At 42.8% G+C, this 13,904-nt stretch overlaps 1 protein-coding gene across 1 annotated transcript in view; it reads right to left on the bottom strand.

Moving 5' to 3' along the window:
- LOC134353838 (mucin-2-like) overlaps nt 1-13,904 on the bottom strand; it is a 181,891-nt gene that overhangs the window by 119,301 nt on the left and 48,686 nt on the right. The window contains exons 10-11 of the mRNA XM_063062302.1: nt 11,110-11,220; nt 4,768-4,837 (exon numbers count right to left, since the gene is read on the bottom strand). Coding sequence (XP_062918372.1) covers nt 4,768-4,837; nt 11,110-11,220 — 181 coding nt within the window. The remainder of the gene's footprint in view (nt 1-4,767; nt 4,838-11,109; nt 11,221-13,904) is intronic.

Here is a 13,904-nt window from a genome sequence, read left to right as displayed (position 1 = left end):
TTGGAGTAAGGGGAAACATGAGGTTATCAGGGAGGAACTTGGAAGCATAAATTGGAAACAGATGTTCTCAGGACAACGTACGGAAGAAATTGTGGCAAATGTTCAGGGGATATTTGCATGGAGTTCTGCACAGGTACTTTCCAATGAGACAGGGAAAGGATGGTAGGGTACAGGGACCATTGTGTACAAAGGCTGTTGAGAATCTAGTCAAGAAGAAAAGAAAAGCTTATAAAAGGTTCAAAAAACCAGGTAATTATAGAGATCTAGAAGATTATAAGGCTGGCAGAAAGGAATTTAAGAATGAAATTAGGAGAGTCAGAATGGGCTATGAGAAGGCCTTGGTGAGCAGCATTAAGGAAAACCCCAAGTACTCCAACTACAAGTATGTGAAGAGCAAAAGGATACGACATGAGAGAATGGGACCGATCAAGTGTGACAGTGGAAATGTGTGTATGAAACCAGAGGAGATAGCAGGGATACTTAATGAATACTTTGCTTCAGTATTCACTACGGAAAAGGATCTTGGCAATTGTAGGGATGACTTGCAGTGGATTGAAAAGCTTGAGCATATAGACATTAAGAAAGATGATGTACTGAAGCTTTCGGGAAGCATCAAGTTGGATGAGTCTCCTGGACCGGATGAAATGTACCCCAGGCTACTGTGGGAGGCGAGGGAGGAGATTGCTGAGCCTCTGGCAATAATCTTTGCATGGTCAATGGGTCAATGGGGTTGGGAGAGTTACTGGAGGATTGGAAGGTTATAGATGTTGTTACCTTATTCTAGAAAGGGAATAGGAATAGCCCAAGAAATTATAGACCAGTGAGTCTTACTTCAGTGGTTGGTAAGTTAATGGAGAAGATCCTGAGAGGCAGGATTTATGAACATTTGGAGAGGCATAATATGATTAGTAATAGTCAGCATGGCTTTGTCAACGGCAGGCCGTGCCTTATATGCCTGATTAAATTTTTTGAGGATGTGACTAAACACATTGATGAAAGTAGAGCAGTAGATGTAGTGTATATGGATTTCAGCAAGGCTTTTGATAAGATACCCCATGCCAGGTTTATTGAGAAAGTAAGGAGGCATGGAATCCAAGGGATCCAGAATTGGCTTGCCCACAGAAGGCAAAGAGTAGACGGATCACATTCTGCATGGAGGTCGGTGACCAGTGGTGTGCCTCAGGGATCTGTTCTGGGATCCCTCTCTTCATGATTTTTATAAATGGCCTGGATGAGGAAATGCATGGATGAGTTAATAAATTTGTTGATGACACAAAGGTTGGGGGTATTGTGGATAGTGTGGAGGGCTGACAGAGGTTACAGTGGGATATTAATTGGATGCAAAACTGGGCTGAGAAGTGGCAGATGGAGTTCACCCCAGATAAGTGTGAGGTGGTTCATTTTGGTAGGTCAAATATGATGGTAGAATATAATATTAATGGTAAGACTCTAGGCAGTGTGGAGGATAGAGGGATCTTGGGGTTCGAGTCCATAGGACACTCAAAGCTGCTGAGCAGATTGACTCTGTGGTTAAGAACGCATACAGTGTATTGGCCTTCATCAACCGTGGGACTGAGTTCAAGAGCCAAGAGGTAATGTTGCAGCTATCTAGGGCCCTGGTCAGACCCCACTTCTGTGCTCAGTTCTCGTCGCCTCACTACAGGAAGGATGTGGAAACTATAGAAAGAGTGCAGAGGAGATTTACAAGGATTTTGCCTGGATTGGGGAGCATGCTTTAGGTTGAGTGAACTGGGCCTTTTCTCCTTTGAGCGACAGAGAATGAGAGGTGACCTGATAGAGGTGTATAAGATGATGAGAGGCACTGATTGTGTGAATACTCAGAGGCTTTTTCCCAGGGCTAAATGGCTAACACGAGAGGGCACAGTTTTAAGGTGCTTGGAAGTAGGTACAGAGGAGATGTCAATTTTTATGCAGACTGTGGTGAGTGAGTGTGTGGAATGCACTGCCGGCAACAGTGGTGGAGGCGGGTACGATAGGGTCTTTTAAGAGACTCCTGGATAGGTACATGGAGCTCAGAAAAATAGAGGGCCATGGGTAACCCTAGGTAATTTCTAAGGTAAGGACATGTTCGACACAGCTTTGTGGGCCAAAAGGCCTGCATTGTGCTGTAGGTTTTCTATTTTTCTACTTCGAGCCTCTGCCGTCTGGTTCTGGATATCCCCACCAGAGGAAACATCCTCTCCACATCCATTCTATCGAGTCCTTTCAACATTCTGTAGGTTTTAATAAGATCACCCTGTGTTCTTGTAAATCCCAGTGAGTACAGGCCCAAAGCTGCCAATGCTCCTCATATTTTAATCACTTCATTCCTGGAATCATCCTGGTGAACCTCCCCTGGATTCTCTCCAATGACAGCACATCCTTTCTGAGATATGGGGCCCAAATCTGTTCACAATACACCAAATGCAGCCTGGCTGGTGAGTTATAAAGCATCAGTATTGTCTCCTTGCTGTTATATTCTATATCCATTGAATAGACTCCAACACTTTCCCAACCACTGAGGTTAGGCTAATTGGTCAGAATTTCCTTTCTTTTGCCTTCCTCCCTTCTTCAACAATGGAGTAACATTTGCAATCTTTCAGTCCCAATCAAGTGATTCTTGAAAGATCATAACCATTACATCCGTTATCTCATCAGCAACCTCTCCCAGGACTCTGGGATGTAGTCCATCTGGTCCAGGTGACTTATCGACCTTAAGATTTTTCAGTTTGCCTAGCACTTTTTTCTTTGTAATTGCAATGAAACTCACTCTTATTCCCTGACACTCACGGACCTCTGGCACATTGCTACTCACAAGCTGTGGCTTCATCTGCACCTATAATCCTGAGAGCCTTTCTTTGAATGGAATCCCACCCAACTTCAATGGAAAAAACCTGCTTGCATTTATTTAATCTATACCCCTCATAATTTTGTATACCTCTCTCAAATCTCCTCTCAATCTTCTATATTCCCAGGAATAAAGTCTTAACCTATGTAATCCTTCTTTATAACTCAGGTCCTCAAGTCCAGCAACATCCTTGTAAATTTTCTCTGTACCCTTTCAGCCTTATTTTTATCTTTCCTGTAGGCCTCACCAACGTCCCGCTAACGCTCTCCCAATATTATAACTACATTATCTGCCTTTTTTTTACTTATTTAAATATGTTAGATGATGATGATGATGATGATGATGTCGACTCAGGCCTGAGAGGCCAGTGTCGGGCATTTTTATGCCTTACAAGACACGGATCGGAAGGCTGTGTGGGGCACCACTCCTCGCACAGACATTTCACTGTTCAGTATTTTTCTCTATTTTACGAGGTCGAGTTGCGAGCTCGACACTCAACCCGGCACGGATGGAAAGCATACTTGGCAACGGCCCGACTGGATTTGAATCCGGGAACCTCCATTCTGGAGTCCAGTGCTGGTGTCACTGCACCACCAGCCGAGCGTTATCATCATCATCATCATCATCATCATCATCATCAAATATGTTAGACTATTGAGCAAAATGTCATCAGATTATTCAGATCACATTACTTGTTAATGTAAGAACTAATGTAGATGCCACCTGACAGACTCTGCGACAAATTCTGTACATCAGTGTAACAGTGACACAAGAGATTCTGTAGATGCAGAAAATCGTGAGCAACACACACAAAATGCTTAAGGAACTCAGCAGGTCAGGCAGTGTCTATGGAGGGATATCTACTGCCTGACCTGCAAGTTCCTCCTGTATTTTGTGTTTGCTATACTTTTAAAGTTCAAAGTACCTTTATTATCAGAGTATGCGTGCAGTATACAACTCTGAGATTCATCTTCCCCCAGACAGCCATGAAACAAAAAACACCATGGAGCCCATTCAAAGAAAAAATCAAACACCCATCATGCAAAAAAGGTACAAATCATGCAAATGGTAAATAACGAGTGAAAAACACAGAATGTAAAACATCAAACCACGGAGTCATTGAAACAGACGAGTTCAGTTCAGTTTAATTTGGTGTGGTCACTTGTTGACTGCCGGCTGCAGAGCCAGCAGCTCTGATTAAGCCACAGAAAATAGCAGTAAAAAAAGGAGCAGCCAGAAACTAGAAACACATATAACATGAACTGCAGAGTCCAACCACAAACTGCGATGATTAAACTTTGCCTAAGGCCCAAGACTCTGGCAGCATCAAGCAAGAGGGAGAGAGAGACTGGTCAAACACAGGCACCTTCCTGCGCCAGAATCGAGCAAGAGGGGAAGAGAGAGACCGATCCAATGCAGGCAGATGGCACTGAACACCTGCTTGCCTTCCGCACTTGTCCGCATTGATTTCAATCTTGCTTGATGCTTTAATTGGTGAAATGAGCAAGAAATGGAGTTGATCAAGAAGCTGCTGGCAGTACACTCCACCCAAAACCTCACCAAAGTCCCACAGAGACAGCAAAGCATCAGATCACTTAATCTGCATTAAAACTCACTATCAAAGTGTAAATTACAGGTTCAAATTGCATGCAGTTTAGTAGCAGAATCATATTTGAAAGAAGAAGAAGTAAAAGAAGTAGTTTTGTGAACCGTCTGGAGGACACAGCCCTTGGTCATGTTGTTGGCTGGCAGGCCTGATTGTTGCTCAATGAAATACCATATGTTGCAACATGTAAAGCATACAGTTCTCTACTTGTAGCAATATAGTAAAAACAGTTTCATTACTTCATCTGTCTCATTATACCTCAGATGATATTAAACAAAGTCCCTTTAACGGATTTCACCACAGTTGTTCTTACCTGTTACCAGAGGCAAAGTCACCTTAACACCATTCATGATAACATTTCCGCTATCTTTAAAAACGAGGATCTGAAAATGAAACCAATTATTACAAGTGAGTGTTGTATAATACAAATAGAAGATTTGAATTAATAGATTAGTTCTAACCTGCATTTCTAATTATAGAAATCTTGAATTATAGAGTCGTATAGGACAGAAAAAGGCTTTCCCATCTTACCCTGTCTACACTGATCCCATTTGCCTGCATTAGAGGTCTGTAATCCTTCACTTTTATTCTTTCCAAGTTGCCTTTTACATAGAACATAGAATATTACAGCACATTACAGGCCCTTCAGCCCACATTGTTGTACCGACCCTCAAATCTTGCCTCCCATATAACCCCCCATCTTAAATTCCTCCATATACCTGTCCAGTAGTCTCTTAAACTTCACTAGTGTACCTGCCTCCACCACTGACTCAGGCAGTGTATTTCATGCACCAACTACTCTCTGAGTAAAAAACCTTCCTCTAATATTCCCCTTGAACTTCCCACCCCTTACCTTAAAGCCATGTCCTCTTGTACTGAGCAGTGGTGCCCTGGGGAAGAGGCGCTGGCTATCCACTCTATCTATTCCTCTTAATATCTTGTATACCTCTATCATGTCTCCCCTCATCCTCCTTCTCTCCAAAGAGTAAAGCAATAGCTCCCTTAATCTCTGACCATAATCCATACTCTCTAAACCAGGCAGCATCCTGGTAAATCTCCTTTGTACCCTTTCCAATGCTTCCACATCCTTCCTGTAGTAAGGCGACCAAGACTGGATACAGTACTCCAAGTGTGGCCTAACCAGAGTTTTATAGAGCTGTATCATGACCTCATGACTCTTAAACACTATCCTTCGACTTGTGAAAACTAACACCCCATAAGCTTTCTTAACTACCCTATCTACTTGTGAGGCAACTTTCAGGGATCTGTGGACATGTACCCCCAGATCCCTCTGCTCCTCCACACTACCAAGTATCCTGCCATTTACTTTGTACTCTGCCTTGGAGTTTGTTCTTCCAAAGTGTACCACCTCACACTTCTCCCGGTTGAACTCCATCTGCCACTTCTCAGCCCACTTCTGCAACCTATCAATGTCTCTCTGCAATCTTTGACAATCCTCTACACTATCTACAACACCACCAATCTTTCAGTCATCTGCACACTTGCCAACCCACCCTTCTACCCCCACATCCAGGTCGTTAATAAAAATGATGAAAAATAGAGGTCCCAGAACCGATCCTTGTGGGACACCACTAGTCACAACCCTCCAATCCGAATGTACTCCCTCCACCACGACCCTCTGCCTTCTGCAGGCAAGCCAATTCTGAATCCACCTGGCCAAACTTCCCTGGATCCCATGCCTTCTAACTTTCTGAATAAGCCTACCATCTGGAACCTTGTCAAATGCCTTACTAAAATCCATATATATCACATCCACTGCACTACCCTCATCTATATGCCTGGTCACCTCCTCAGAGAACTCCATCAGGCTTGTTAGACACGATCTGCCCTTCACAAAGCCATGCTGACTGTCCCTGATCAGACCATGATTCTTTAAATGCCCATGGATCCTATCTCTAAGAATCTATTCCAACAGCTTCACCACAGACGTAAGGCTCACTGGTCTATAATTACCCGGACTATCCCTACTTCCATTTTTGAACAAGGGAACAACATTCGTCTTCCTCCAATCCTCCGGTACCATTCCCGTGGACAACGAGGACATAAAGATTCCAGCCAGAGGCTCAGCGATCTCTTCCCTCGCCTCGTGGAGCAGCCTGGGGAATATTCCGTCAGGCCTCAGGGACTTATCTGTCCTAATGTATTTTAATAACTGCAACACCTCCTCTCCCTTAATATCAAGATGTTCCAGAACATCAACCTCACTCACATTGTCCTCACCGTCATCAAGTTCCCTCTCATTGGTGAATACCGAAGTGAAGTATTCATTGAGGACCTCGCTCACTTCCATAGCCTCCAGGCACAACTTCCCACCTTTATCTCCAATGGGTCCTACCATCACTCCTGTCATCTTTTTGTTCTTCACATAATTGAAGAATGCCTTGGGATTTTCCTCTACCCTACTCGCCAAGGCCTTCTCATGTCCCCTTCTTGCTCTTCTCAGCCCCTTCTTAAGCTCATTTCTTACTACCCTATATTCCTCAATAGACCCATCTGATCCTTGCTTCCTAAACCTCATGTATGCTGCCTTCTTCCACCCGACTAGATTTTCCACTTCACTTGTCACCCACGGTTCCTTCACCCTACCATTCTTTATCTTCCTCACCTGGACAAATATATCCCTAACATCCTGCAAGAGATCCCTAAACATCGACCATATGTCCATAGTCCATTTCCCTGCAAAAACATCATCCCAATTTACACCCAAAAGTTCTAGTCTTATAGCCTCATAATTTGCCCTTCCTCAATTAAAAATTTTCCTGTCCTCTCTGATTCTATCCTTTTCCATGGTAATGCTGAAGGCCTGGGAGTGGTGGTCACTGTCCCCCAGATGCTCACCCACTGAGAGATCTGTGACCTGGCCCGGTTCGTTACCTAATACTAGATCTAGTATGGCATTCCCCCGAGTCGGCCTGTCAACATACTGTGACAACCTGCAAGGATATTGCTCCCCATCGAGCTCAGGTGCAACCCATCCAATCTGTACAGGTCCCATCTTCCCCAGAAGAGATCCCAATGACCCAAAAATCTAAAACCCTGCTCCCTGAACCAACTCCTCAGCCACGTATTCAACTGCCATCTCCTCCAATTCTTACCATTACTATCACGTAGCACTAGCAGCAATCCTGAGAATGCCACCCTTGAGGTCCTGTTCTTCAGCCTTCTGCCTAGTTCCCGAAACTCACACTTCAGGACCTCATCCCTCTTCCTGCCTATGTCGTTGGTGCCAACATGTATCACGACTTCTGGTTGCTTTCCCTCTCGTACCAGGATGTCATGCACCCAGTCAGAGACATCTCGGACCCTGACACCCAGGAGGCAACAAACCATGCGGGTGTCCTTCTCACGTCCACAAAATCTCCTTTTTGCTTCCCTGACTATAGAGTCTCCAATGACGGCAGCTGTCCTCTTCTCCATCCTACACTTCTGCACCACAGGGTCAGACTCAGTGCCAGAGGCCCTGCCACTGTGGCTCACACCTGGTCGGTCTTCCCCACCAACAGTATCCAGGACAGTAAACTTATTATTCAGGGGAATGGCTACAGGAGTGATCTGCACTACCTGTCTACTCACCTTCGCTTTCCCTCCTCTGACTGTCACCCAATGACCTGCTTCTGGCAGTCTTTTCAATTTTATAATTGTATCTGACTCCATGAGTTCACTTGGCAGCTTGTTCCATGTAACCAATCCCCCTGTGTGAAAAACCTATCCCCTCAGGTCTACTTTAAACTTATCCCCTCTCAAATTAAACCTACTGTACTTCCTTGATTTATAGACATCCCTGCCCTGGGAATAAGACTACCCCTCTATGCCACTCATAATTTTAGACATTTCTAAAGGTCACCTCTCAGCCTCTTATACTCCAGAGAGAATAAACCCAGCCAATTCAATCTTTCCTCATATCTACAGCCAGGCAACATTCTTTATATCTACAGTCCAGGCAACATGCTGGTAAATATCTTCTGCACTCTGTCAGTTCTACCAAAGCTTTGTACAACTGCAACATGACATCCCAACTGTTGTACTCAGTGTAAGGCAATATGAAGGCATTCATGCAAAATGCCTTCTTCACTACCCTACCGTTTGTGCCTCTCCTTCTAGGGAGCTATGGCCTCATGGCCTCAGTTCCTCTTGTATCTTAAAGTTACCTTCAGTCTGACCAACAAGAATGGCAAAGGTAATTAATGGGAAATACACAGCAGAAGGGGTAAGGGTGGTGAATTGAAAGGAGTAAAGTGAGACACATAAGGAATACGGATGAGAATCAATAATAAGGTGCTTTAAAAATAAGGCGGAAAATGATAGACTGAAGAAAGGGCGCAGTGTTCGATTGTAATGGAAATATTGGCTTAAATATTTTATTATGTGGCCTTTCCTTTCAAGGCTTTGTGTCCTGATGTGTTTGCAGTCTTTACAGAGATCATTGATGACTTGATAGAAAAAATCGTGCTACTATTAGGTCGATACGTTTGGTTCTGTGTGTTGTGTATACACACAAGGATTATGCAGAGTGGGCTGTTATTGTTATCAGTCCCTGTGCATTGTTACTAGCCTGTCAAACATCACCATATATGTGCAAGGACACATTGTGTGAATTCTACACAGAAATTTGTGCGGAACCCCAGACTCTTCAGGTTAGTAGTCACCTAAGTTGTGTGACATTAGAAAAGTTGCTTGGACAACACACCACAGGCTGAGGCAAAGGGTGCCTTCATTTTGTCATTAACATTTGGGAATTGTGGGCCTTATGTTGTTATGACTCCATTTTGATCAGCAGGAGAATGGGGTGAAAAGAAAGGCTTGTATCTAGTGGAGGCTGAAGCAGATAAACTAAAAGATTATTCTTTATGTGTCTTCCTGATACAGAAGTTTGGTACCTGAAAGCTAAGTTTTTAAAAATAAATCATAATTGAGATTAGTCATCTGCTGTGACCTGGGCTTCACTTCTGGAGTGACATGCCTGATGTCACAGTAACTCTGAACATGTGCCTGAGGATCATTTCTGGTAGTGCTTCCTGTTGTATCAATGTCACATTTACAGCCACTAATGCAACAGTGACTTCACAGATGCTGTCTACTCAAAGTGATGAGAGTTCCTTTGTTTCTCCTTGAGTAGCGAAAAGCAGGCAGTTTGGGTCTTCATAGTGGACCTTCCAATAGCTTTATAGGTTCCATACAGTAACCAGGGCTGTTCATAAAACAAAAGGCCTATACACTGCACACAGATGAATTCTGCATATAATCAACATCAGACGGTTATGATGGTTGGTGTAATGAACCCAAGAAGCTTATTAGAATAGTACTCTAGTTATTAATCTGGGTATCTGGATTCATCCTCCAATTCATCATCCACCACATCACTGTCCTATTAGCCAAATGAAAAATAATAACTTGCCAAAATTTCTTGCACACCACATGGAAGAGTCACTACCTCAGTCCAAGATAAGAACAGACATGAGCAGCAATTGCACATTTTCTGTCCCACCAGACAGTTAGTCGACCTTATTGCCAGCCACACTATTTGGAAGTATATCAACTTTATATATTTAGGTTAGATTAGATTATGAGGACACGCAGTCCTCTTTTATTGTCATTTAGTAATGCATGCATTAAGAAATGATACAATATTCCTCCGGTGTGATATCACAAAAACACAGGACAGACCAAGACTGAAAAACTAACAAAAATCACATAATTATAGCATATAGTTACAACAGTGCAACAATACCATAACTTGATGAAGAACAGGCATGGCACAGTAAAAAAGTTCACAGTCTCTTGAATGTCTCACATCTCATGCAGACGGGAGAAGGAAGAAAACTCTCCCTGCCATGCCCGACCACAGTCCGACTCTGAGTCATCCGAAAACATCGAGCCTCCGATCAGCCCTCCGACACTGAGTACGGAGTACCATCTCTATCCGAATGATTCGACCTCAGCCTCGATCACCAGCAGCAGGCAAAGCCAGGGATTTTGGAGCCTTCCCTCCGGAAGATTCTCGATCGCCCAGTAACAGCGGCAGCGAACCAGCGTTTCAGAAATTTCTCCAGATGTTCCTCTATGCTTTCATGTCTGCCTCCATCAAATCAGAATTGTCCCTGGCCCCTATTTGGGAATGTATTAGCACTCCCCTGCATTGATGCTGAATGACATCTGGAGTCATGTTGGTGACATTATGAGACTGCATGGCAGCAAACTAATCTTCAATGGAATAACTTTGTACTTTCAGTGAAGCACTCTTCTATTAGATGCTAATGTTGCGATAAAGCAAACACTATGGCTGTCAGGTGCTTCATCGTGATTAACTTCCTGACTCTTGAACTCAATGCCTCAAATAATAAAGGTAAGCATGCCCTACCCCTTCTTCCCATCACATCAATTAATATTAATGTTACTTCAATCATTAATGTAATGCATATTAAATTCCTAATATCAAATGTTAAAATCTGTGTTAAGTAGTAAATATTAATATTGAAGAGAGGATTCTATAATAAAAAGAAAACAAGTAATGCAGTTGATGCAAGAGATTAGATGTCTGCATGATGAGATATTTCATAGCATAAACAGTAGGGTTATCAGAGGTAAATTGCAGGGGTGTCTATAGTTTAGTCTCATAACCTCTGAAAGAACTTACATTGTGTTTATGGTCTGTTGATAGCACCACAGTTTTTAGGCAGGTTTCAGTTGGTGTTGTTCCACAAGACACGATCTCTGCCAGTAATGTATAATGTTGCTGATCACAATCCTGGTAACAGAACATTTTAGGTAGTTAATTCAGGTAGGTGGTTGAAATTCAACAACTGGATTGAGCAAGACAAGCGATGTCAATCGAACGATTTGTAGCAAGTGCAGTTGATCCTTTTTAATTCAGTTACTTAATAAAAGAACTGTTATCTTTCGAACCTGGAGGTTTTATGATATCAAGTTTATATAAATTATACTTTTATTGCTTTACCTTTCATTTAACTGCATCAAATGCAGTTTAAAATACAGATAAACTAATTTAAGATATGCATTATGGCATTCTTGATGCTTTAACCATAGCAATCTGCCAATAGCTTTGAATATTCTAATTAGTATTTCAGTTACTTAACGTGTCATTTTCCCATAGTTCTTCCAGAAGTCGAGAACTGATGCTGTTCCAGTTATTTTCCTTATCTAAAAGACCACAGATCTTTGATTGGATATGATTCAAGGGGCAATCTGCCTCGGTCAAATAGAATTGAGCAAGCTATAGCAAATTGTTGTCCATTACATGTTGCCCAAACCTGTCCTCTTCACAATCATATACAAACGTATTCTTCCCAGCAGGGCTTCTTGAAAGCTAACAGAGAACCATAGAACTATAGAACCATAGAAACTACAGCACAGAAACAGGCCTTTTGGCCCTTCTTGGCTGTGCCGAACCATTTTCTGCCTAGTCCCACTGACCTGCACACGGACCATATCCCTCTATACACCTCCCATCCATGCATCTGTCCAATTTATTCTTAAATGTTAAAAAAGAACCCGCATTTACCACCTCGTCTGGCGCTCATTCCATACTCCCACCAATCTCTGTGTGAAGAAGTCCCCCCTAATGTTCCCTTTAAACTTTTCCCCCCTCACCCTTAACCCATGTCCTCTGGTTTTTTTCTCCCCTTGCCTCAGTGGAAAAAGCCTACTTGCATTCACTCTATCAATACCCATCATAATTTTATATATCTCTATCAAATCTCCCCTCATTCTTCTACGCTCCAGGGAATAAAGTCCTAACCTATTCAACCTTTCTCTGTAACTGAGTTTCTCAAGCCCCGGCAACATCCTTGTAAACCTTCTCTGCACTCTTTCAACCTTATTTATATCCTTCCTGTAATTTGGTGACCAAAACTGAACACAATACTCCAGATTCGGCCTCACTAATGCCTTATACAACCTCATCATAACATTCCAGCTCTTATACTTAATACTTTGATTAATAAAGGCCAATGTACCAAAAGCTCTCTTTACGACCCTATCTACCTGTGACGCCACTTTTAGGGAATTTTGTATCTGTATTCCCAGATCCCTCTGTTCCACTGCACTCCTCAGTGCCTTACCATTAACCCTGTACGTTCTACCTCGGTTTGTCCTTCCAACATGCAATACCTCACACTTGTCTGTATTAAACTCCATCTACCATTTTTCAGCCCATTTTTCCAGCTGATCCAAGTCCCTCTGCAGGCTCTGAAAATCTTCCTCACTGTCTACTACACCTCAATCTTTGTATCATCAGCAAATTTTCTGATCCAGTTTACCACATTATCATCCAGATCATTGCTATAGATGACAAATAACAATGGACCCAGCACTGATCCCTGTGGCACACCACTAGTCACAGGCCTCCACTCGGAGAAGCAATTCTCTACTATCACTCTTTGGCTTCTTCCATTGAGCCAATGTCTAATCCAATTTACCACCTCTCCATGTATACCTAGCGACTGAATTTTCCTAACTAACCTCCCATGCGGGACCTTGTCAAAGGCCTTACTGAAGTCCATGTAGACAATATCCACTGCCTTCCCTTCATCCACTTTCCTGGTAACCTCCTCGAAAAACTCCAATAGATTGGTCAAACATGACCTGCCACGCACAAAGCCATGTTGACTCTCCCTAATAAGTCCCTGTCTATCCAAATGCTTGTAGATTCTGTCTCTTAGTACTCCCTCCAATAACCTACCTACTACCGACGTTAAACTTACTGGCCTATAATTTCCTGGATTACTTTTTGATCCTTTTTTAAACAACGGAACAACATGAGCCACTCTCCAATCCTCCGGCACTTCACTTGTAGACAGCAACATTTTAAATATTTCAGCCAGGGCCCCTGCAATTTCAACACTAGTCTCCTTCAAGGTCCGAGGGAACACCCTGTCAGGTCCTGGGGATTTATCCGCTTTAATTTTCCTCAAGACAACAAGGACCTCCTCCTTTTCGATCTGTCCTGTTTCCATGATCTCACTACTTGTTTCCCTTAATTCCATAGACTTCATGTCAATTTCCTTAGTAAATACAGACGCAAAAAACCTATTTAAGATCTCCCCTATTTCCTTTGGTTCCGCACATAGCCAACCACTCTGATCTTCAAGAGGACCAATTTTATCCCTTACAATCCTTTTACTCTTAATATACCTGTAAAAGCTCTTTGGATTATCCTTCACTTTGACTGCCAAAGCAACCTCATGTCTCCTTTTAGCCCTCCTGATTTCTTTCTTAAGTATTTTCTTGCACTTCTTATACTCCTCAAGCACCTTATTTACTCCCTGCTTCCTATACATGTCATACAACTCCCTCTTCTTCTTTATCAGAGTTGCAATATCCCTCGAGAACCAAGCTTCCTTATTCCTATTCACTTTGCCTTTAATCCTGACAGGAACATACAAATTCTGCACTCTCAAAATTTCTCCTTTG

The sequence above is a fragment of the Mobula hypostoma genome, chromosome 11 (assembly GCF_963921235.1).
Source record: "Mobula hypostoma chromosome 11, sMobHyp1.1, whole genome shotgun sequence".
Lineage (NCBI taxonomy): Eukaryota > Metazoa > Chordata > Chondrichthyes > Myliobatiformes > Myliobatidae > Mobula > Mobula hypostoma.
Note: the sequence above shows the minus strand (reverse complement) of the source record. Positions and strands in the feature narration are given on the sequence as shown.